Source organism: Corella eumyota, chromosome 5 (genome assembly GCF_963082875.1).
Source record: "Corella eumyota chromosome 5, kaCorEumy4.1, whole genome shotgun sequence".
Classification (NCBI taxonomy): domain Eukaryota; kingdom Metazoa; phylum Chordata; class Ascidiacea; order Phlebobranchia; family Corellidae; genus Corella; species Corella eumyota.
Window position 1 is genome coordinate 13,233,236 of NC_137494.1, and position 25,426 is coordinate 13,258,661.

A 25,426-nucleotide genomic window follows, 5' to 3' on the forward strand; every position below is an offset into this window, starting at 1 on the left:
GTATCAAAAAATTCGAAAACACAAATTCTAAACACGTAGTAGTCAATTAATATGAAATTTTAATTAACAAAAACTTTACAGAATCGCGTGATTTTACAAACTTCGTGACGTGACCAATAAATACTAAAATGGCTTGTTCCGGTAGGCTTTTATTACGTCATAATAAAACGCGATTTTTTGTAATTAAACTTAAACATGACTTGCAAAAAATATTATTTCAAATATTTACAAAAAAAAAAATTTAACTTTTGCAAAGATATAATTCTATTAAATATTAAAGTTGCAATTATTGGTGATTAAGTAGCATGAATTATTAAGCATTGTTACGTATGTGTGATTCAACAATTTGGAACATTATTGTGTGTCACGTGTGTTTTGATCATGCAAAAATGAATGCATTGTATTTTTAGGCTTAACTAAATTCTACATTCTCCGTTTTCTTGTTAAAGATTTAATTTAAATACAAATTAGATATGCTAGCCATGTCTTTATACTACTATAAAACCATTTGTTAAAATGTAAATACTATGTCATGTTAAACACCAAAAAATAAGTCATTTTTTCTTTATGTTTTAAAATTCACCGGCAGCGTGGTGTAGTGGTAAGAACACTTGCTACACCACACATGATGTCGTGGGTTCAATCCCCACTGTTCTCATGCTGTAACGCCCTTGAGTAAGGCGCTATAAACGGTATAAACTCCTGCTGAGCCAGCACTTAATAGGCAGCATAATTATCAGGCAATTATAAGCTATACTATCCCAAACTGCCACAGGCAACTCGAGACTGGGTTGGAGTAACTGATGTTACTCTATGTTTAAGTCTCGCATTCGACTTTCCCACATCGAGGATAAAGATATATAAGAAAAAAAATATTGTTTCTTTTGGATTGACAAAAGTGCTTAAAAAACGTTTTTTTGGATATCTATTAAATTTAATTCTGGTATAATTTATTTTTTTTTTGCATATTTAAAAAAAAAATCATAAAAATTAAAATTAAAAAAAAAATTGATAAAATTAAATCAGGATCTAATTTTAAATTATAAAGAATATAAAAAATAAAAGCAAAATTATTAAATAAAACTTTAAATTATGTTAAAGTCAGCTCTACATTAACGTGTGTATATAAAAAAAATATTTAAAAATTTATAAAAAAATGTTTGCAAATTTTTTTCTAACTTCTTTTAAACAGCCCTCTTTGTATATTTTGCGAATTTTAGCGCGCTTTTTGTGACGTCACTACTTGTACGTCATTTAAATTTGACTTTGCTCTCTGACCGCGTGTTGTTGTTGTTCGTCATTCTCGTCTATGACGTCATAAGCGGGATTTTGTTTATGTTTATACCTGCAAAAAAAAAATTAAAAAAAATAAAATAAAAAGATGGAAAATAAAATAAATTGCGACCTCTGGCGTTTGAAGAACCCGCATCGGAACAAACACAAAACCACTAGGACGTAAATTAACAGAGCCCCCACGATTGCAATTAATATATACCACCAGGGAAACACTGCAGTGACGTCATCGCTAGTGACGTTGTTGTCCACCGTAGTTTCTATCTAAAAAAATAAAAAACTAAAATAATACCGAACTTACTGAAGAAAAGGCTAACCGGTACCATGTGGTAAACTACACCATGATATCACTGGGTATCGAACCTAGGACACTTCCTACACTACACACTACATGAGGTCCTGAGTTCCATCCCAGTGATCTCATGCTGTAGCGTCCTTGAGTAAGGTGCTATAAACGGTATAAACTTCTGCTAAGCCTATATTTAATCAGCAACTTAATTATTTTTTTTAAATCTATGATATCCCAAACTGCCAGGGGTAACTTGAAACTGGGCCAGGGTAACTAATGTTACTCTAATTTTAGGCTGTAAAGTTGACCTTTCCACATCGAGGATAAATAAATAAAAAAACTAACTTTAAAGCTCACAATACGACCTTTAATAAAACAATTTTATAAACTTACTCTTTGTATTTGATTTCCTTTGATTTGAACGTTTTCAAAAACGTTTCGAACATTTCCCAGTGTTTCCACATTAATTAAATGTACCCCTACATATTCCTCTAGGAAGGTATATTTCCACAACCTAGACTACAATAAAAAACGGATTTTTTAAGCCTAAAAACGACTTTAAATGAATAAAAATATAGAATCATGTTAATTTTTACATTTAAAACAGCTTCAACCTACCTATTATTTGCAATTTGAGTATATTTTTACCCTTACTTTATATATACTCTAGCTCTTACTTGTAAGTTTACTGATACAGTTGCCCCTTCTTGTATTGGCTCTAAGTTACACACAATATCAACGCATTGTGACGTGTTAGTCGAGCATTGTAATGTTCGAACACTGCTTAGTTTTTCCGCGTGGCCTGGTGCAGCGTACATTGCAGAAGCTGTTGGTTCTTTTTCGTTGGCCTAGGTTAAAAATGGTTTATAAGCTGGTTTAAATGGTTCATTTTGGTTATTATGTTTTACTAGTCGATAGCGACCCCTATTTTAAGTATTTTTATTGTCGTTATATGGTTCAACTCTTAACCAATGTTTGCCCCGATAATTTACCCGCGCACCACAAATGGCAGTTTTATTTATTTTGTAGGCCTATAATTTGGACAAAAATATCGCCTTCTTAACTCTATCATATAGTTTGGTAAAATTAGACAGTTACATATCCAAATTTAATTAAATAATTATTTAAAGTCTCGTTTTTAAAATGATTTTAACCAATTTTTAGCCGTTTTAAGACTTTTTAAAGCATACAAAATACCTTTCGTTTCGTCCTAGCCTTCCCTCCAAATGGTAAAACAAGTTCATTTACATATTCCGGGTTACAATACCCCCCATAGCCCCCAATAACCCTAGCAGACTCGAGGTATAACAACCATTTTCCGTTCGCGATTTCGTAGGGAAAATTAACAACAAATTCTAACCCCTCAGCTGGTCGGAGACCTGTCAAAAATATATTTAATATTTGGTTTATTCTTAATTATTGAAGGCCGACTTTGCAGCTTGATAATTGGGTTAATTAAATTACTTTGACCCAGTGGGTTTTTATATTATTTTTATTTTTTTATTTGTCCTTAATTTGAAAGCAGACTTAACGGTATAGCAGTATTCTGTCATATTACCGAAAACTAATTTACCGAAGAATTTATTCCCAAAAACTTTAATTTCGAAAATTTACCGAAAAAATAAAGAACTTTTTCCAGATAAGGGTAAGGGTTATAAAAATGCCCAGTTTTCGGTAAATGAAGTTTTTGGGCAAAAACTCGGTTAAACGAATATTCAAAAAGTTTCAGTAATCATAATACAGTTATAGGTTATGTTATATGTCACGTGACTTACCCTCGTTTTTGATATTAAAAGTAAATTCAACCAACGGTCCAATCTCCTTCGTGGACTCGATCGCAGACTCCCCTATGATTGGTCCGTCGCTGTATCGTATCTACCAATCAAAAATGTTTATTTTGTTTTGGGTTTTTATGGCTCGTGACGTCATTATCAGTTACGTCATAATATTCAAATATTTGCGTATACCTGCTGCGGTCTGCCGTAGCTTTTTAACGACAGCGACATCTCGACCATGACGTCACAATAGAGAAAAAATGGCCGAAGCTCGGGGTTTATGCTGCTTGTTGACCCACTTACTTCTATTACAATCTAGAATAAGAAGAATTTGGAAAATGAAAATTTTGATCTACAACTTTTTTATTTTTAAATTTTTTTCGCTAAAATTTGGGGGTTTAATTTTTACCTGCTTAATGTCAATTGTCAAAGCTGCGACGTCTAAATTAAAATCAATCACCTCCCTTGCGCCACCTCCTGGGAAGGGGTTACCCAGTACACAGTTAAGATAGTCACCTACAAAAAATAAAAAAACCTCTTTTTTAAATTATAGCAGATTCGGTTCTTTAAAAAACGAATAAAATTTGTTTGCCTTTCTTTGACATTTCGCATTTGACGTCATTTCCTGATGACGTCACGACTGTGAAATTATCGTAATAAACTAGCTGTGGGAATTTAATTCTGACGTAGGCTTGATGGGCTTCTTCTCCATCGTTCAAAATTTCGAGTCTCATTTTTAACCTTCCATCACCACCTTAGCGGATAAAAATTTTAAATATTTTTTCAATTAATTTTTTTTTTAATTTTAAAACCCACCGATCATCACTTGTGACGGTAAAGAGCCGTTGATTTTTAAGTCACTTTGGCAGCCATCGTCACCACAATCGTTTTTCAAGGTAACAATATTATTTCGTTCACTAAAATAATCAGCATTTAAGATAGGGTTGTTGATCATTGAATAAATTGCCTGATCGCCCGCTATGCCTGTTATGTTGTTCTTGTCAGTGGCAAGCCAGAATTCTGTGAAATTATTTTTGTAAAAATGTTTTTTTTTATTCATTTTTTTTTTAATTTAAGAATTTTTTTCAAATTTTTTTTTAGTTTTTTTTAAATAGTTTGTTTGAACTTACTGATATCAACTGTGATTGGCTGTAGTTTGTTTCTTGCTGTTGGGTTGAAATATATCGGTTGGTTAACGATCGGGCAAAAAATTTGACCTGAAAAATCAAAAAAATATAACAAATAAGTTTAAAAAAAATTTAAACTTCAGGAAAAAAATTAAAATTTTGCGGGAACCTGCGTCCGGAATTACCGCCGTTTCTTCGATTTCCGTCGGGCCGTTTGGTTTTCCATAAAAAACCCTTGACGCTCTGTTTTTCTTCTGTCTTTTGCTATCTAATGTTAATTTGTATTCTAATTCTAATTCGCCAGTAAATTCGTCACGCCTCGACGTATAACTGAAAAGTAAATATTTATTAAAAAAAATAAAAAACGGAAGCAGTGGGAATCAAACCCAGAACCTCTTATTATAAATTGCAATAATAATTTTTCAATTTTTTTTTTTAAATAACTTGCACATACTTTAAACAAAATGTAATTTGAAAACATGAATATTTCGCCCCGTTGTATTTACAATTAGGTTTCGATAAATCTAGAATATCTGGTGACGTCACTAAGGATGAATCGACGCTAATTGTCGGTCGCGTTCTAGAAAAAAAAAATAAAAATTTTCGAATTTTTTAATACAATTTTCATCTAAATGTTTTTTTCATAAAATTTTAAAAATAAAAAAAATTAACAAATTGGTAAAAAAAAAGTTATTTTTTCAGGATTCAAAATACCTGAACAAAATTGCCTGATCTGATAAAGTCCCAACCAACAAATCAGGATAATCATTATTATCAATATCTACGTCACTGTTTAGAGAAATACCAAAAGCAGTCATTCCACCTAACTTTCTGTAGTTTTTCCCGTTCAAAATTTGGGATTTTTGGACTATGCCGCTTGGGTGACCTGCAAGTAAAAAATAAGCTTGATTTTGCTGTTTAGTTTTTTTGTTTATTTATTAAATGTTTGTAAAATGTTGACATTTTTAAATCTTTTGACCACTAAGGTCTTACTTTGGCAGTAATCGATCCTGGGATCTTTAGTGTTTTAGTGTTAGAATTGGTCGCACTTTAATAGTAATCGCTAAGGCCTTATCCATGCATACTGTTATTTTTTAACCAAAAGTCGTGGGTTTAATTCCAACTACTTACCTTTTTACTTAAATATGCTATGACGTGCTAACAGCCTGAATTAAACCCTGGACCACAAGCTTAAGATATATATGACTGTGTTAAAAACTATAGTGCAGTTATTGTGCATTTCTAGAGTTTCGTCAAAAAACCCTAAAAAATTCATAAACCTGATTTAAAATTTGGATTTACCTCGGTAAATGTAAACTTTTCCGCTAGAACCTTCGTATGGCGACCCTACAGCAAAGTCGTTGTAACCGTCTTGGTCTAGGTCACCAAGAGGCGCTAAAGAGTAACCAAAAAACGAATCTGGTGGCCCATATAAGCGCTGTGGGGTCACCTTGCTAAAATTTCAATTTAAATTATGTTAAAAACTACAGACCATGAGGTTTTGGGTTCGAGCCGCGCCAATGCCACACTTTTCGCTCTTGAGCCAGGAATTTACAGATAGCTTAAACACGCCAAAATACCCCCATAACCCCCCCCCCCCCCCCCCCAAAAAAAAATGCGTAAACCCTATTATCTGAAGGTAATATTTAAAAAAATGATGTTAAAAATTTAAAAAATTATTCAGAAAAAAAATATGAAAAACACATTTATTAAAAAATTAATTACTTTTTTAAACCTTAAAGAAAAATAAATAGAACAAAAAAATTAAAAAATAAATACAAAAACAAATTAATTAAACCTAAATAATTTTCCGATTGTATTTAAATAAATAAACACTGCTCCTCCAAACTTTCCCTCCTTCGAATATTGATAAAATTGCGGAGCTCCTATTATGACGTCATCTAATCCGTCGCCGTTGACGTCACATGTAATCACCGAGTACCCAAAACTTGAACCCATCTGGGGGCCCATTATGACGTCATTGGTTAACGGGGAAAGATAAATTAAAAAATCGCTGTCTGTAAAAAAATTAATTAAATTTTTTGGGAGAAAAAGTTTTAATTTGATGACGTACCTCGGGATTTTTTCTGATACAACACCACGGCCCCGGTAAAATTTCCCCGCGGAGCCCCAGCTAGAAACACGGTCTTGTTTGACCATGGGTATATCTTGTTGCTAGTAGCAACGGAGAACCCCATGTAGCTGTCTCTTCGTACCGGAATGCTAAAAAAACAAGAAAAAGGATTTTTTTAATATATTTGATGCTTTTCAGCTTATTAAGGGTTAATTTTTGGGCACATTAAGTCCCGTTGCTACAAATTCGGTCACAATTTTCATGTCATATTACAGGACTGTAATTGGTACACAATACCGGGCCCTTTTTCGGCCACAGTGTCAAGTATTTTCGGTCACACCACCGGACCCTAATTCGGGCATGGTGCCAAGTAAATTCGGTCACCAAACCGGATCCTAATTTGGTCGCGATGTTAAGTAGATTTGGTCACACTGTCCAGTAAATTTAACCATACTGCTGGACCCCGATTCGGTCACCGTTTCGGGTACATCCGGTCTTACCTGGCGCATCTTTCCACTTCATCGTACATCTCAATCGATGTGCAACCATCAGTTTGAAAGAAATTCTGGTTTAGTTGAGCGTGCCAGTTGTCGTCCGCAAAATCGTACAAGTTAAAATCGAACATAGCCCCAGTCCACGACCAGGTCCCAGGTGCCCCTGTGACGTCATAATTAAATCAACTTTTCAAAATTTTACATTCTAGAACATTCTTACCTAGTACGTAACTATCGTCATGAAATGCAATATTTGTCCCCGCTTGGGCGAAACTTGCCCCGGTGAGATCTTGCTTTGTTTTGTCATCGAGCATCTGGCACGGCGAGTCTGTGACGTAACAATAACAAAAAACAAACAAAGTTATTTTTGATTTTTTTGGGAAAAAATTTTTGAAAGATTTTTTAGTTACCGATAAATAAATTTTGGCTTTCCTCTGGAGTTATTTCTTTTATGCCACCTTTGCCAGTATCTGTAAAAGAAAATTATGTGTAAAATCTAGTTAAAAATAATAAAAAATACGTTTTAAAATTAAAAAAATCTGCCAGAGAAAAATTAATAAATTTTTTGGTAAAAATTATTTTTTTTTTACTGTTAAGTAGAAAACATTTCCCGCAAAGACTCTGATTCTCGTCGTCGCCATGTCCCCACACGCTTGAGTAACGATGCGCACACGTGATCAAATATTTTCCAGGACCTATCAAAAAAATTTAAAAAAAAGTTTTTTCGGCCATTTTTGATATTTTTTGTAAATTTTTGCGTACAAGATGTACCTGGTTTGATTCCTTTCAGCGGTATACTTTTTTGGTTAATTTTTTTTTGTCATAATCTTTAAAAAATCTGTAAATTTTTTAGTTAATTGAACGATTGTGGTACCAAGTTCGATTCCTTCTTGTGGCAAATTATTTTTTCAAATTTCCACCTGTTTAGTAAAGGTAGTTTGGGTAACGATTTATTTAAATTTTTTTAAATATATTTTAGATTTTATTAAAGTTTTTTTATTAAAGTTTTTTTATTCTAACCTTGGCTTTTTAAACTGACCCCGAGCCATTGTCCAGTCTTGTTGCTAACTCGCGTCGATTCACCTGTGATGTCATAATATAAAAATTTTGTTAAAACGTGCTTACCGTTAACCAAAATAAAAAAGTGTTTACTTTGTACCTTAATAAAAAAGTTTCTACTTCGAATCAAAATAGTGTTTACTTTAAACCCAATCAAAAGTGTTTACTTTAAACCCAAATCAAAAGTGTATACTTTAAACCCAAATAAAAGTGTTTACTTTAAACCCTGAACTTTAAATCCTATCCACGTAAAAAGTACTCCCCTTTTTCATATAAAAAAGTTTCTACCCTCAGATCTATAAAAAAGAGTCTATTCATGTCCAAATAAAAAAGTCCTTACCCTTGTCCATTTTCACCCGCTTGCAGTCCCCTTCGTCGTTAGTTAGAGGGCAATAAAAAATCCCCCCAGGTCGGTGGGTGAGTTTCTGCGACGATAATGCGTTTGCTGTGGGGGCTCCCACCACGAGAATGTTCCTCTTTAACTGGCCTATGACGTCATAATAAAATATTGACGTCATTCAAATATATACATGACGTCACTAATTAATATAATGGCTTAATTTAGGTCTATTTGAAGTAAAACCCTGTTCTTACTTTTAGGGCTGTCGATGGTTTTATGTAGGGCAACACTGAAACCAAAAGTGCTTCCGTCCGGACCTTTCTTGTAAAGTGGAAGTCGTTCCTCCAAGTTGTAACCTTTTGTGAAGCTAACCAATAAAAGCACAGGCAGCACAAGGTATGTTAAGTTCTCACCCATTTTGTCAAGTTTTTTTAACTGATTTTAATTCATTTTTCAATGTTTTTAGCCTTAAAACCTTTTTAAATGTATAAAAATATTGACAAATTCGTTAAATTGTTCTACTGGGTGTGTTTAGGCAATTTTTTATCCTGTTATTTAATTTAAACGTGTGAGTGGTTTCAAATTGGTTTAGAATGGTTAAAGAGAAGGTTGAAGGGGGTGTAAAATTCGGGGTTATGCTGGGTCAGTTTTTTCCTTATAATACTATCGTTTTAAAACCAGCATTTGAAGTTATGTTAAACAAAATTAATTTAAAAATAGTCATAATAAGTTTTAATATGTTTAAAAGTAAGCCTGAAAACTTAACTTTTATTATACTGATGCTAACTCATTCAAAACTAAAGACTAAAACATAACAAATTTGGATTTAAATTTATGAATTTAGCTGAAGTTATCTATATTTACATAAAACTAGCTTTACTTTATAAATACTTTAGCTAGAATACACACTCAAAATATTCTAAAAAACACTTAAAGCGCTTAACTATTAAACTTGGCCATTATACACAATACTGTTTTCGACGAACAATTGTCATGGTTTAAGTATTTGAAATTAAACACTTGTTTATTTTGGCTAGTTTGACGTTTATTGTACTTAACCACGCGTGTAATACAGTGTTACAAATAACATGCTTTATAAGTAACCAGAATAGGGCCTATAAATAAGTAAACCCTACGATCTAGTTTGGAAATTGTATTTCTTTCTCTGAATACCGATCAAATAAGTTTCTTTACGCGCTGGTTACTGTTACTCTAAACTTGATTCAACGCCCTAGCCTTATACGTAATATACTTGCTTCGCTATGTAGCCTGCTATTTGAACAACTCTATTATGCAAACATAACCCGCCTTTGTTATTTAATAGATGGTTGATTATTAACATGAGCGCGAGGTAGGAAAAAATAGAGGAGTGTTTTTTATGTTTTAGGCTGTTGCGTTATTTTGGTTTTATTACCGATTTTTTTGTGTTTTAACTTGATAGTTTTGTTTTTATTTATGACTGATGTGCTTTAAGTAAATGTTAGTGGTTTTTGTGGAATTTTAAAAGCATTTTTATCGCCCACTTCCCAATAAAAAAACGTTTTTTTGCGTTTGTAAAATTTGGTTTTGAGTATAAATTACTACCTAATATAACATGCACTATTGAAGGCCTGCTATTTTTTCCGACTACCCATAATGTTACGTCACAAATACAGGGTATTATAACTTGTTTATTCACAATTTTTTTCTTTAAATTTTTGGCACAAAATACCAACTACTATTCACATAAAAAAAATTAAAATAGCTATAGTTTAAGATATAAACTTGTTCATTGAATAGTTTTTAAATTTAGCCATACATTTTTTTTGCAGCATTTATTTTACATGTATTAATTTAAGATCACATATTTAAATAAAGAAAAAAGTTTTGATGATAATTTTAAGCCAATTACGAATAAGAAATATATACAAAAAGTTACAATTTGCATGAGAAATTTAAAAAATTTACAACATTATTTTTTAAACTTTTGCATTAAAATGTTAGGCAAGAATGAAATTTTAACAAAATTAATATTTTATGTGCATAAAAATATAAACAACAAATAACCCCCTGTATGTTAATTAGCTGGGGTTAGCTGTGGGGGGGTATTTATAAAAAGGGGGTTGTGTAAATTTTTACTTTTTCTCAAGAATTTTATTTCCGCCCAAAAGAGCCTCTTGGCTAATTTTTCCACATTTTAGGTTTGATGGTACAGCGATATCTATAAAAAAATTAAATTTAATACAATATTAGAAAAAAAGCACAACATTCATATTAAATATATAAATTTCATAATAAATTACTAAAATCTATATTTAAAACCGTTAATTTGAGACCGGCAGCGTGGTGTAGTGGTAAGAACACTTGCTACACCACATAGGTTTAATCCCCACTGATCTTATGCTGTAGCGCTCTTAAGTAAGGCGCTATAAACGGTATAAACTCCTGCTGAGCCAGCACTTAATCAGCAGCATAATTATCGGGTAAATATAATCTATATTATCCCAAACTGCCAAAGACAACTGAGACTGGGTTGGGTAACTGTTGTTACTCTATGTTTAAGTCGCGCATTCGACTTTCCCACATTGAAGATAAAAAATATACAAAAAAAATATATATATATATCATTTTAATATTAAATTACTAAAAAAACATATTTTAAACCGTTAAATTTTTTTTTTAAATCAAAACTTACCGATAAGTTTAGGGTATGCCAGATTCAGATTTTTCATAAATTCGACAAAATCTTTTTCAGTTAGGGTTAAACGGGGGTTAAATTTTTTCTCTTCTTCTACTGTAGTTGAAGTAAAACCTAAAAAAAAAAAATTTTAATAAACTGTTCAGTAAAAAATAAATGATAATCAAAATATAATGAAGTTTAGTGAATGATAAACATATAAACATATATATATACATATATGTATGTTCAATTAATAGCTCTGCAAAATAAATAAAACTGCCATTTGTGGTGTGCGGGTAAATTATTGCGCGCAAATATTAGTTAAGAGTGGCAACCATATTACAACAATTAAAATTGCATTAAGGTTGGGTCATCGACTAGTACATTTAAAAAGGTATAAAAATAAAAATTAGCCAAAAAAAATTCAAAGTATTTTAGTAAAATATTAAATTACTTTTTTTACACCTAATTGTTGATAAAATTTTAGACTAAAAAAATAAAAATTAGACAAAAAAAAACAAAAAAATTCAAAGTATTTTAGTAAAATATTAAATTACTTTTTTTACACCTAATTGTTGTACTTACCTCTATAGTCATGACCAGGATATAATTGATAATGATCGGGCAAAGTAAATATTTTAGAATGAACAGATTCATATAACATGTTAGAACATCCTAAAAAAATTAAAAATCAAAAAATTTTACAAAGTTCTAAAAAAGTATAAATACTGTATTTTTTGTATAAAATTTATCCTCGATGTGGAAAGAACATGAGGTAACATTTTTTACCCTTACCCAGTCTCATAATGTCTTTGGCAGTTTGGGTTTTTATAGATTGTAATTGCCTGATAATTAAGCTGCTGATTTAGTACTGGCTCAGTTCATACCATTTATAGCGCCTTCACAAGGGCGCTACAGCATGAGAGCATCGGGGATCGAACCTAGACCTCATGTAGTGAAGTCAAGTGTTCTGTCCACTATGCATTCGGTATATATATATTTTAAAGGTACCCTAAAATACCTTGTTGAAAATCAGTCCTTCCACATGCCCTTATAAGTAAAGTGTCACCAGTAAAAGCTAGGCCATGATCATGTAAAACATAAGTTGTACAACCATTAGTGTGACCAGGTGTTCTTAAACAAGTGATTTTCTATCAAAGTACAAAATTTTTTGTTAAATTTATGAGATTTTTTAACCTAAAAATTTGTTTTAATTTTACCTGTTCGCCAAATTTAATTACTTCGTTGTCGTCAAAAAATTTATCTGCTTCTGCACCGGAAGCTCTGGAAATAACCGATTTTAAATTTGGCAACTCTTTTTGTAACAATCCAGTTCCAGTCACATGGTCAGCATGAACATGGGTGTTCACTAAAAAAAATGTTTAAATTTTGTAATACTAGTTGTCAGTTCGGCCTATAGTCGGGATTTTAATTGTTATATGGTTGAAACTCTTAACTAATATTTGCCTGTGATAATTTACCCACGCACCACAAATGGCAGTGTTATTTATATAGTATGACCAAACATTGGTTACATATATATGATGTCCACTATGCCCATTATATAAAGATTTAAATTTAAAAAATTGAGCTATTTTTTATAGCAAAAACATAGGGTTTTTGCTGTAAAAAAGTAAGAACAACAATCTTTTTTTTAATTTTAACTATAAATTGGTTTTGTAAATTCTTACTTCCATATATCAAATTCAATCCAATTTCTTTGGCATATTTCACATCTCTTTCAACCTAGATAAATAAAATCATAAAATTAATTTTTCTAAAAAAATTTAACCCCCCACAAAAACAATAATTATAAAGCATTAATTATCAATTTCTGAAAAAACATAAAAAGCCATAAATTTATGTTAAAATACCATTTCATAAACAGGATCAATAATAACAGCATTTCTGGTTTTGGGGCAGCCGAGTAAATAAGTGTAAGTGAAAGTATCAGCATGAAATAACTGCAAAAAATAAAGAAAAAATGTAATATATATACAACTAAGTGTAAATTAATGTAAGTTATTTTATAAATTACAGGAATAAAAAAATGAAACTTTGAAAAATTTTTTTTTAAATTTAATATATATTATTATACCTGTCTGAATATTATTTTATCTTTAGGTTTATTATGAAGTGTTCTATGTTGCTCAAATCTAAGAATACATTGTTAATTTAAGTAAAGATAGGTTTATAATCAGATTGTTAATAATAAGTATGTTAATAATATCTTCAAGTCAAAAATGCCAAAATGCAACTTAAGACTGGACTAGGGTAACATATCTTAGTTTTTGGTAAGGCTGTGGGTTAACCTTTTAACAACAACGATAAATTAATTTAATAAAAATATTAAAGCCAAAATATAAAAAGAATTAACATTTACAAAATAGGCTTGTTAAGTTTTACCTTAAATGTGGAAGGGCAGTCTGGGTTGGCTTTAAACTTAGTTGTTTAGTAGATTGTTGCACGATTTGCTTAAAACATTTAAAAAGCAAAGATTTCTCCATTTTCAGATTTTATACAAATATCACTAACTAACAGATTTTAAAATCGCTTATATTGCTCAATAAAATCACTTGTACACTTTTTTAAATGCTAGCATAAAGCATTACATTAAAGTTCTGAAATCACACCGTTTAAAAAAGAAGTAAAAGTTATAAATTTAACACCATTATTTAGGAGTACATTTGCACGTAGACAGCTAAAATTAGAATACTCATAAACCAAAAACCCCTAAAAAAACGACAACATTCTTTTTAAATATAAAAACTAGTCGGTCCTTGAATTTATTTTTTAAAAAGTTTTTTTAAAGGGTTAAAAAATAAGAATAAAAATTTGAAATTTAATTGAAACATTTTTGTTATTGTTGTTAAAGGCATGACGAATGATATGGTTGGTTAAATAAAAAGGGGCGTGTATTATTTCTTTATACTATTTCTATTTTTCTACTTCAAATTGTTAAATGCAAATATGCGTTAATAACTTAAATTTTTGACTTAAACATAAATAAAACACTCAAGTCTATTAAGTTGCATTAGTTTAGATGTTTATGCTAGTTTTTTTGTGCCTTTTCAGATTTTAGTACTTTACTTATACTCGCCGTGTCTTAAACATTAAAAAGTTCTCTGGTCTGTTTTTTTAAACTACCTCTGGTCGTTCCTGGTCAGTCTGCTGTTTGCTAATTACTTTTGCAAAATGACCTGCTAGATTAAATACAACGTTTATGTAACAAAACATAGTTTGAACAACGCAGGCTTCAACTGGTTTAAACCGGTTTCGATTTTTTGCTTTTTTGTTTGCCTTATTAACAAACGGTCAGGTTAAATACCGATATCAAACGTCGAAAAGTTAACATATTTATTGTAGTTATAAGGTAAATAATGTGTTTATTTTATTGTGTGTAGTTATTACTGCATATTGAAATCCAAGTTTATGTTTAATTAACGCTTAAAAGGCCTAAATTTTCTTTTGTAATATATTTGTTAAAAAAAAATTTTTTGAGAAGATCAGCTCATTTTTTGTTTATAGTGTTTGGCAGTTTATAAGTAAGTTTAAAGGTTTATAAAGACTTTTTCCCAAAAGTTAATAAAAATATAAATAAACTATTTTTTAATAGTTGCTATAAACAATAAATTAATTTATAATATTTTAACGTTTAATTCAGTGTTATAACCCATAAATTTCAGATAAATTTAGAACAAACATAAACATATTTATTATTTATTCTGTGGGACAATCAATAAATTTAATAAAACTTTTGGTTAAGAACAATAAAATAAAATGGTTGGAACGAATCGTATATAACTTTAATTTATTTCATTTACACAGTTTTATTTTTCTTATACTATTTGTTTTATATAATTTTTATGAATTCGGTTTAAATGTTGTTAATTTAAGATGTCTATTTATGTATTTAAACCTTAAAGAATGTGTTTAATAACTATAATTTATAGTGTTTTACATTGGCCAAATAACCAAAAATATTTTTTGTTATATTTATATTATTTATTTACAAAACAATAAATATGAAAACAAACAAAAATGGCAATTAAACAAAACGTTATTTAAGAGCAATAAAACATAACAAACTAGCTATATACCTTGTTGTACAAATGTTAAGAGAACGGAAAATATACACTAGAAAAATATGAAACATAGAAATGATATAAAATATATATTGTTAATTTTTTATGTTTTTACCAACATCGACTTTTACACATTGAGCAGTTTACGCTGATAGGTTTTCTTCGGTATATTCGACGTACTCTAGAGCGCCTTACTGTGACTGGTTGGCCTTTTTCTGTAAAATTAAATCGATAGTTTATTTGTTATCGTGACAAAGTCCAAAATGAATTAAATAAATACATAAAATAACAAAACAACAGATCAAGCTATTTTACCAAAGCAATATTATTTAAAAAAGGCAAATTAAGATTTGGAAAGTGTAAAAAAATTAAAGTTACTTTACGTTTAGGCTGTGAATTCATGTATCATTTGTTAAAAATTAAAAAAAAGTTGGGCGAAGCTAAGATTACTAGAAAATTACTAAAATTTAATGTAGAAGCTCGACAATTAAGCGCTTTCTAATATATAAAATTACAAACGTATCATTTGAATTAAAAACTTTAAACTACATTTTTTTACAACTTGTAGTATTACCTGGCGTTGAAATACTTCGTTTTCTTAACAACGGAGCTTTACAGCTTCTGAATTTCGTGTTACAAATCAGTTTCAACAGAGGCAAACACTTTGTTTTACTACTTGGTTGCACAACTTGCCCTGCTGGTCTTCTCCAATGCCTTTTCACAGCTGTTTGGCTATTTGTCTTGCTTGTCCAAACAAGCAAACAAACTAGTGCAGCAAACACCATAAGTTTTGACATTTTCACAGCTTAGAATTCGTTTTTTCACCTTCAAAACGCTACAAACTGTACAAACTAACTACATGGACCTGTATATATAGGCAGATTGGAAAGGTAACTCATAAATTTCCCTCTTTTTGGTTCGTATAATTACTTACTATAGAGTTAATAATTAATAAAAACAAATCACTAGGTCAGTTTAGTGTGATAATAAAAGTTAAAACATTTTGTACATGTTTATTTTAAACAAATAAAATTAAATATTTTTGTTAATATTTCGATCCTGTTTCGTGATTTATAACAAAAAGTAAATTGCCTACGGCACCCGGTATTCCCAGGCGGTCACCCATCCAAGTACTAACCGGGCCCGACGTTGCTTAACTTCCCAGATCGGACGAGATGGGGTGTACTCAACGTGGTATGGTCGTAGGCGATATACCAAACACTATACTCGCACTTAAGCACAATCGGGCATTGTTACGTCATAGGCATAAGGCGAAGATGTCATTAATATATAAGCGCAAATAAAATTTTAAAAAAGTATGTAAAAATATTTCAAATAAAAATTCTTTTGGTTTATAATTTCAGTAATAACAAGCGGGTAGTTACTAGATTTAGACAAATCAATAATTAGAATATTTTTACAAAAAGTGTTTACTTTTTTTAATGACGCGTCAATGACATTAAAATAAATATAAAGGCTGGCATATCCATAGAGATACTAATATATATTAGTATCTCTATGGGCATATCAGCACGTAATAAAATGGATTTTGTTTAGGTTTTTTTCTACTTACACACATTTCAACATAAATGCAAAGTAATTTAAGTTACAAACAGTTTTCTGGATTGTCCGATTGTTTATAGATGTCTGTCACTTTGTCAGACAGTATTTTTAGTTAATCTAACTGACAGACATGCTGACATCCTAGTTTTAAAAAATAGTCTGCAGCTTTTTATACAGCTTGTTTAAATTTGTTAGGTCAAACTGCCAATTGTTAAAACTATTTTAATTTGGAAGACTGTAAAAAATTTTTAATTAAAAATGGAAGTTGCACAAAAAATTGGACAAAGTGTCTCGTTTTTAACTTGTTTGGAAGAGTGGGAAGCATTAAAAGAAGATTATGAAAAAGTCCAGGTTAGAAACAAACTAAATTTTTAACTTAAAACTATGTTTTAAAAAGTTGAATTTTTTGTATATATCTTTATCCTCGATGTGGAAAGGTCGAATGCGCGACCTAAACATAGAGTAACAACTGTTACTCTAACCACAGTCTCAACGTGTCTTTAGCAGTTTGGGATATTACAGATAATAATTGTCTGGTAATTATACTGCTGATTAAGTGCTGGCTTAGCAGGAGTTTATACCAATTATAGCACCCTACTTAAGGGGGCTACAGTATGAGATAAAAAAATTCATTGATTTTTTTCTTGATTTAAATTTATAGGATAAACATAAGGAATATCGTAAAACCGCTGAGGCATATCACATGCAGAGAAATACTTGTAAATCACAAATCGATCGACAACTTAAGAAAATTAAATTACTCAAAGCTGCAATAAAGAGGTACTTATTGTATACTTTTTAGTTTTCTATGGGTTGTATATTTGTACTACAGAATAACAAAGTAATATAAATCAAGTATATACACAACAGAATTTACAGATAAAAAACAAAATTGAAAAAGTGTAAATTGACAATAAGTAAAGTATATACAAGTTATCATTTTATTATTTTTACACGGAGAATTGCAATTGTAAAAATTAATGTATATATATACTATATATACAATTTTAATTTTTTTTATAAAAAATAAAAATATTATTGGTTAGACCATAAAATTATAAAAAATTAAAAAACTTGCATATATTAACTTTATAAATTTTTATTGAAGCTTAACTTGATATATATATTTTTTGTAATAAACTTCTTGAATTTTATATGGTATTTGCATATATACATTTAAGTTAAATTAGTTAGGGAGGACAAAATAACATAAAAAAATGCAAAAAAATACAATTAAAAGATTAACAATTTGTACTATGTTGAAGGGTTGGCTTGATAGTAATTTGTTCATTATCTTTGGCTTGAAGTGAATTAAAACCTAGTCGACTAAAAAAAAACAAAAATAATTTTTTTTAAAACACTTTCTTTAAATTATACGAATTTATAGTTTTTTTTATTTTGTGCAATTAAATATAAATTTTTATTAATAAACGAATTTTTATATAAATTACCAAAAGGAATTGTGCTTTGGTAGTTGTTTGGTAGAATTCCATTCCAAGACCAGAAGTCATTTTCTAAAAAAATTAAGTTACAATAATTCTATTCATTAAAATTTGAAAATAAATCAACTACCTAAATTTTTAAATTGTTTTGGTTAAAACAGCATACAACATATAATCACATAGCTTAAATTGTATGTTTAATTAATACATGATAGTTTTATATATTAAAATCGGGTTTTTTTGCCACTATACTACTTTATTTACGTGTTTCGTCATCGCCGGTAGGTGGAGATATTGGACCGTGCGCATACAAAATAACTCGTCTGTTATCAAAGTCAATTTCGATATGTATTTCATCTTGATTATCTGTTAAACAAGTCATAAGTTTAATTTAAGCTACCTAAAAAACGTTGCCGAGAGAAATACGTAACTGAGAGAAAATGGGCCGACTAATATAAAATATGTAACAAAGAGAACATACAAATAGTTGGCCCCAGTCAATCAAGTACAATTTATCACCCATTAAAATACACGAGCCGCACTAATGCTACACTACTCGCCCTTCCAACTTGCACGAGGATACGATTATTTTAAAAATTGGTCAAGTAGTTTTTGAGATATCGTAATTTGAAGGTAAATATTGTAAATAGGGAAAGTCCCAACGCTCGCGAGTCACGTGACGCACGACGTCATAAAAATATCGCGAAAGGTAATTCGTCAATCCTCTAGAAGATCATATGCTGGGTTGTTGTTTTTTTTTTAATTTTTTTTTGCAAAAAACAATCTTAACATGAAAAGCAATATTTAGCCGTATTATATAAGGTATTTTTCACTTAAAAAGTATTTTTTAATTAGGTAGGCTGTATTTGAAAAATTCGAACAAATTAAGGTTATCTTGTTAATTTAAATGTATTTCACCTAAAAACAATTTGCTTAATTTAGTTTTAAAATTACTCTTTCTTTTTTTGGCAAGTCACATTGTTAAATATAAACAGTTAATTTTTAAAACTTACCCATTTTTTCTTAAACCTTTAATTAGTGATAACTAGAATATTTACTCTAAAAATAAATCTAAACATACTACAACACATTAGATAAGATTTGTATAAACATTACCACTTTTTTTATAAATAAAACTTAAAAACTTTTCTGGTCTGTTACTGTTTTAATTGTTATAACTTTTTATTCTCTTAAAAACATTAAGTTGGTTCCAATTTTCTGTAAGTCTGGTGTTTTTTTTTTAATTTTTACGACCCTTCTTTATTTAAAACTTATTTTTTTATTTAATGCAATTACGTTCTCTTTTATTTATGTTACTAATTTTTTTTTAAATTTTCTTTATTTTTTGCCTTTCCCCAGCTAGTTGACCTGACCTGAGAGAAGCAGCTATACACTTATATTCTCCCCAGCTATAAACCGATATTGGAAAAGTTTACACTCGCTGTAGCGAAAATAAAAAATAGGGTACGGCACATACACTCGCTCACGCAAATAGGGTACTACGTACAGTCGCTGCGGTAGCGCAAACCGCAAAGCTTTTTTAGGAGTGTAGTAAGTAGCAAATAGTGAACTGTTCAGTGTAGCATATTTAAAAATAAAGTTGATTAATTTATTTAACAACTGGACGTACGAGGCTTGATTTCGAAATTCATTCCAACTATGTTTTAAAACAAAATATTATTAAAAATACTATTATAAATAAAGCATTGCTATAAGTAGCAAATAGCAATTTGTCACCCTAACTTGACTGATTCTACCATATAACAACAGTTATTTTTTTAATTGAACACATTGCCAAAAAATACAATTTCCTAAACGACATTTTTTTGAAATTTAGGTCAAAATGCTCCAAATCGCAATAAAACAACATACTCCCTAATTTGTATGGGACTCATTTAGCGTCACAGTTTATTTTTATTTCTTTCACCCTGACCACTACTTTAAAAATCTTTCGTATATCTTTTGCAAATCATTTTGTAATTTTTCGTCTAGCGAATTCCTTTCGAAGATTTTTCTCTACTCTACCAATTTTATTACTTGGCCCTATGGGCCCTATTGGTCAGCTGATGTCGCGGTTCGCTGATTTCTAGATTTACAAAGTCTTGTGTTGCGCCTACGATAAAGTCGGTATCGCATAAATCACAACGTCCCATCTAACACATTAAGTGGGTTTTGAAACCCTTAGTATTTGACAATAATGCATCCACAAAATTATTTACAAATTACATTTCCCCATTTTAAAACAAAATATTAAGATAAAATACCCACAAAGTTTATAAAATTCCACCTAAATTTTTAATACACCTGTTTTCTAATGCAGCGGTATTCTGTTATAAACCTTTTTTACTAAAGTACAAAGTGCTATACAAATATTTTATTTAAACGGTTAACATAATTACATCTTTGATGACGGATTTTAATTTAGTTTGTTTTTACACTAACCCATTTTTCTAGGAACCTTTTGTTACTTTTCGTTTAAAAATTATCTTACTTTATTCAAAACTAAAATATACGAAGCTATTTTAAAAGTATTTAAAACATAAAAAGACTACAAATTTTTTTTAAATCTTTCAAGGTATGTTTGTAACTTCTGCCACTTTGAACTTTTTTGTCTAAACGCTTTCTTTCCATATTAAAAACACGTTGAAAATTTTTAATTTGTTAACATTGTATAACTGGTACGTAATTACACTTTTTTAAATTTTTTAATGGGATATTTTAGCCGCCCAGTATCTAATTTGCAAGAGTTTACCAATAATCAATTCTTAAAACCGATATCTTATTTTAGACGCCACTTCACAGCGTTATTAAGCCCTTTTCATGCCGAATCAGTTTCACAAAAAAAAAGAGAATGCGAAAAGAGAATTAGCGAACTGAGACGAACGCGTAAAAGCGACATATTTCCATTGACGCTTTGCGAACTTTTCATACATTCTCATTACTAGGCGGTAATAGGGGATTTCCCAAGAATATATTTGCGCGTGGGAGATGGGATTAAATCTAATTTATGATTCAAAACTTGCCAAATTTTTTTAGTATTTACACATGGTATTTTAGTATTTACACAGTTTTTTTTAGTTGTTGACATCTTAAACACACTTGCTGGCGAATAAAACAGTATATCGTTTCTTCAACTGAAATGTATCTGGCCTAAATTGCGTAACGTAAATCCTAATTAAAATGAGACTTAATGAGCGTTTTTTTTAGCAAATAGCCATGGTGCTCAGCTGATGTCACAGTTCGCTAATTTTTCATAAAACTAGCTGTTTTTTTTTGTTAGTTGCGGATCTCTGTGGGTTAAAATCTCTGTGGTTTGTATTACCACATTGTTTCGCGCACATTCGGCCTGTTGGTATAGTAAATTCGTTATGGAGTATTTGTTCAATTAACGCTACTTTATCTTTTTGGTTTTTCGCACATTGATAAAAATAAATAATAAATACGATATACAATTAATATTACAACAATGCGACGGGAAAAAATGACAAAATCAATTTAATGATTTAAAACATGCCAAAAGTATTAACGATTTAAAACATGCCAAAAGTATTAATGTTTACATAAAGATTTAAAGTATGTTATGGCATGGTCACCAAACCCAAAACCCAAATCTTTTGTTGTTTCAATTTGACAATAATGCATCCACAAACTGATTTACAAATTACATTTCCCGATTTTAAAACAAAATAATAATGAAAATACTAATATAAATACGCATTGCTATAGGTAAGTTTAAAAGATATACCTTAAACACTTTGATGGCAATTTAATAATTTTTGAAAGTACATCAGTTCAGACAAACATAGCGATAATGTAATGGTATGTTTACTTTCATACTACTGATCAGCTGATGTCGCGGTTCGCTGATTTCTAGAATTATCAACGCTACCTGTATCGTATGAAACAACCCATCTACCACATTAAGTAGGTTTTGAAACCCTTAGTATTTGACAATAATGCATCCACAAAATTATTTACAAATTACATTTCCCCATTTTAAAACAAAATATTAAGATAAAATACTCACAAAGCTTATAAAATGCCACCTAAATTTTTAATACACCTGTTTTCTAATGCAGCGGTATTCTGTTATAAACCTTTTTTACTAAAGTACAAAGTGCTATACAAATATTTTATTTAAACGGTTAACATAATTACATTTTTGATGACGGATTTTAAGTCAAATTTTAATTTAGTTTGTTTTTACACTTACCCATTTTTTCTAGGAACCTTTTGTTACTTTTCGTTTAAAAATTATCTTACTTTATTCAAAACTTAAATATACGAAGCTATTTTAAAAGTATTTAAAACATAAAAAAACTACGAACTTTTTTTAAAATCTTTTAAGTTATGTTTGTAACTTCGGTCACTTTGAACTTTTTTGTCTAAACGCTTTCTTTCCATATTAAAAACACGTTGAAATTTTTAATTTGTTAACATTGTATAACTGGTACGTAATTACACTTTTTTAAATTTTTTTAATGGGGTATTTTAACCGCCCGGTATCTAATTTGCAAGAGTTTATAAATATTAAAAACAAGAAATGTGATTACCTTATAGAGTTTAACGTCGTTACTCAAGCGTACCGTGGACAGGTGGTTCCCCAAAAATGTATTTACGTTTTGGTACGTTTTTTACGCTTGCACGCACGAGATCTGCCCTACTTTCCAGGCTGGCCCTTAAGGGAATATAGAAAAAAAAAAGATAGAAAAATACACTTTATTAACATTTAACGGTAACACATAAACTGTAATTAGATTAATTTTAAAAATCATTGTCCACTCTATGTAAAATCACACTGTAAAAAAAATAATATTAAGAAACTTACCCATTTTTTCTTGAACCGTTTGTTAAAATTAATTTTTTTTTAAATACTGATCTAAAAAATCTACAACACGATTTGGTTTAATTTGTATAAACATAAAACTCTAAGTTGGGTCCGATTTTCTGTAAGTCTGGTGTGTTTTTTAAATTTTAGGACTCTTTTTTTTTAAAAAACTATTTTTTTTATTTAATGCAATTACGTCTTCTTTTATTTATGTTATTAAATTTAAATGTTCTTTGTTTTTCTGCCTCTCCGCAACTAGTATGCTACTTTTTTCAACTAAAAATTCTTCGCTTGGTTAACGACCGGGGCCTCAAAAAATCGAAAAAAAATTTTTAGAAGTTAAAAAAAAAATTGAAAAAAAAAAAAAAACTTCGGTAAAAAAATTAAAATTTCGCGGGAACCTGCGTCCGGTATCACCGCCGTTCCTTCGATTTCCAAGCGGTGGGAATCAAAACAAGAACCTCTTAGAATAAATTACTACATTGATTTTCCAATGTTTTTTTTAAATAACTTGCACTTACTTTAGGCAAAATGTGATTTGAAAACACGAATATTTATTCCCGTTGTATTTACAATTTGGTTTTGATAAATCTAGAATATCTGGTGCGTCACTATGGATGAATCGACGCTAATTGTCGGCCGCGTTCTAGATAAAAAATAATTAAAAATATCGATTTTTCAACTTAAAAATTTTTTTTATAAAATTTTAAAAAATAAAAAAAGTTAAATTGTTAAAAAATATATTATTTTAGGATTCAAAATACCTGAACAAAATTGCCTGATCCGATAAAGTGCCCACCAGCAGGTCAGGGTAATCGTTATTATCAATATCTACATCGCTGTCTAAAGAAATACCAAAAGCAGTCATCAACAGTCGAAAAATATACACTAGAAAAATACGAAACATAGAAATGATATAAAATATATATTGTTGAATTTTTTATGTTTTTACCAACATCGACTCTTACACATTGAGCAGTTTACGCTGATAGGTTTTCTTCGGTATATTCGACGTACTCTAGAGCGCCTTACTGTGGCTGGTTGGCCTTTTTCTGTAAAATTAAATCGATAGTTTATTTGTTATCGTGACAAAGTCCAAAATGAATTAAATAAATACATAAAAGAACAAAACAACAACATTTTAAAACATATCAAGCGATTTTACTGAAGCAATAATATTTAAAAAAGGCAACTTAAGATTTGGAAAGTGTAAAAAAATAAAAGTTACTTTACGTTTTAACATAAAAAAAATACAAAAAACGCAAATAATGGAATAAAAACTTGTATTAAAGAGCTATAGCATGAGAGCAGTGGGGATTAAACCTGCGACCTTATGTGTGGTGTAGCAAGTGTTCTTACCACTTCAGAAAGTTACTAAAATTTAATGTAGAAGCTCGACAATTAAGCGCTGAACTTTCTAATTTAAAAAAAAATCACAAACGTATAATTTAAATTAAAAAGTAAATTTTTTACAACTTGTAGTATTACCTGGCGTTAAAATACTTTGTTTTTTTAACAACGGGGCCTTACAACTTCTAAATTTCGTGTTACAAATTAGTTTCAACAGAGGCAAACACTTTGTTTTACTTCTTGGTTGCACAACTTGCCCTGCTGGTCTTCTCCAATGTCTTTTCACAGCTGTTTGACTATTTGTCTTGCTTGTCCAAACAAGCAAACAAACTAGTGCAGCAAACACCATAAGTTTTGACATTTTCACAGCTTAGAATTCGTTTTTTCACCTTCAAAACGCTACAAACTGTACAAACTAACTACATGGGCCTGTATATATAGGCAGATTGGAAAGGTATCTCATAAATTTCCCTCTTTTTGGTTCGTATAATTACTTACTATAGAGTTAATAATTAATAAAAACAAATCACTAGGTCAGTTAAGTATGATAATAAAAGAAAGTATGATAATAAAAAAACAAATAAAATTAAATAAAATAATTTTGTTAATATTTGATTTTGTTTCGTGGTTTATAACAAAAAGTAAAATGCCTACGGCACCCGGTATTCCCAGGCGGTCACCCATCCAAGTACTAACCGGGCCCGACGTTGCTTAACTTCCCAGATCGGACGAGATGGGGTGTACTCAACGTGGTATGGTCGTAGGCAATATAGCGTGCGCTATAATCGCCCTTGAGCACAATCGGGCATCGTTACGTCATAAGCATAAGGCGAAAATGTTGTTAATATATAAAAGCGTAAATAAAATGTATATAAAAGTATTTCAAATATTAATTCTATTGGTTTATAATTTTAGTAATGACTAGCGGGTAGTTACTAGATTTTATTAAATCAATAATTAGAATATTTTTACAAAAAGTGTTTACCTTCGTTAATGACGCGTCAATGACATTAAAATAAATGTAAAGGCTGCCATGTCAGCACGTAAT

At 30.0% G+C, this 25,426-nt stretch overlaps 3 protein-coding genes and 2 non-coding genes across 8 annotated transcripts; 1 reads left to right on the forward strand and 4 right to left on the reverse strand.

Annotated features, from left to right (window-relative positions):
- Window positions 1–1,106: 1,106 nt before the first annotated feature.
- On the reverse strand, window positions 1,107–8,921 carry LOC145752459 (integrin alpha-7-like). 2 transcript variants are annotated; one of them, XM_082568750.1, is made up of 24 exons: window positions 8,706–8,921; window positions 8,452–8,598; window positions 8,073–8,135; window positions 7,643–7,747; window positions 7,463–7,522; window positions 7,273–7,380; window positions 7,059–7,215; window positions 6,559–6,707; window positions 6,283–6,502; window positions 5,787–5,938; window positions 5,199–5,370; window positions 4,939–5,064; window positions 4,654–4,814; window positions 4,488–4,574; window positions 4,174–4,377; window positions 3,950–4,111; window positions 3,767–3,873; window positions 3,550–3,672; window positions 3,358–3,457; window positions 2,780–2,961; window positions 2,260–2,430; window positions 1,976–2,101; window positions 1,406–1,557; window positions 1,107–1,345 (listed from the first exon to the last, which is right to left on the reverse strand). In XM_082568750.1, the coding sequence occupies exons 1-24, from the start codon at window positions 8,866–8,868 to the stop codon at window positions 1,255–1,257; spliced, it is 3,288 nt and encodes a 1,095-aa protein (XP_082424876.1). In that variant the 5' UTR covers window positions 8,869–8,921; the 3' UTR covers window positions 1,107–1,254. The 2 variants fall into 2 exon arrangements, with proteins under 2 accessions (XP_082424876.1, XP_082424877.1); XM_082568751.1 differs by having other exon boundaries at window positions 8,452–8,593; window positions 8,695–8,921.
- Window positions 8,723–24,744, forward strand: LOC145752460 (transmembrane protein 120A-A-like). Of its 3 annotated transcripts, XM_082568753.1 has the most exons (4): window positions 8,723–8,847; window positions 16,954–17,109; window positions 17,420–17,538; window positions 18,024–18,180. In XM_082568753.1, exons 2-4 carry the CDS (start codon window positions 17,017–17,019, stop codon window positions 18,061–18,063), a joined length of 252 nt encoding a protein of 83 aa, XP_082424879.1. In that variant the 5' UTR covers window positions 8,723–8,847; window positions 16,954–17,016; the 3' UTR covers window positions 18,064–18,180. The 3 variants fall into 3 exon arrangements, with proteins under 3 accessions (XP_082424879.1, XP_082424880.1, XP_082424878.1); XM_082568754.1 differs by lacking the exons at window positions 8,723–8,847; window positions 18,024–18,180 and adding an exon at window positions 23,781–24,744 and having other exon boundaries at window positions 16,922–17,109; XM_082568752.1 differs by lacking the exon at window positions 8,723–8,847 and having other exon boundaries at window positions 16,922–17,109.
- Window positions 10,164–13,763, reverse strand: LOC145752179 (persulfide dioxygenase ETHE1, mitochondrial-like). Its single transcript, XM_082568406.1, has 9 exons — window positions 13,517–13,763; window positions 13,209–13,266; window positions 12,985–13,074; window positions 12,802–12,856; window positions 12,331–12,479; window positions 12,132–12,261; window positions 11,696–11,785; window positions 11,126–11,242; window positions 10,164–10,651 (listed from the first exon to the last, which is right to left on the reverse strand). Exons 1-9 carry the CDS (start codon window positions 13,615–13,617, stop codon window positions 10,566–10,568), a joined length of 876 nt encoding a protein of 291 aa, XP_082424532.1. The 5' UTR covers window positions 13,618–13,763; the 3' UTR covers window positions 10,164–10,565.
- On the reverse strand, window positions 16,285–16,403 carry LOC145753980 (5S ribosomal RNA). Its single transcript, XR_014283896.1, has one exon. It is a non-coding gene; the product is annotated as a 5S ribosomal RNA (ribosomal RNA).
- Window positions 24,745–25,025: 281 nt separating the features above from the next.
- On the reverse strand, window positions 25,026–25,144 carry LOC145754098 (5S ribosomal RNA). The gene has a single exon (XR_014284006.1). It is a non-coding gene; the product is annotated as a 5S ribosomal RNA (ribosomal RNA).
- Window positions 25,145–25,426: the final 282 nt, after the last annotated feature.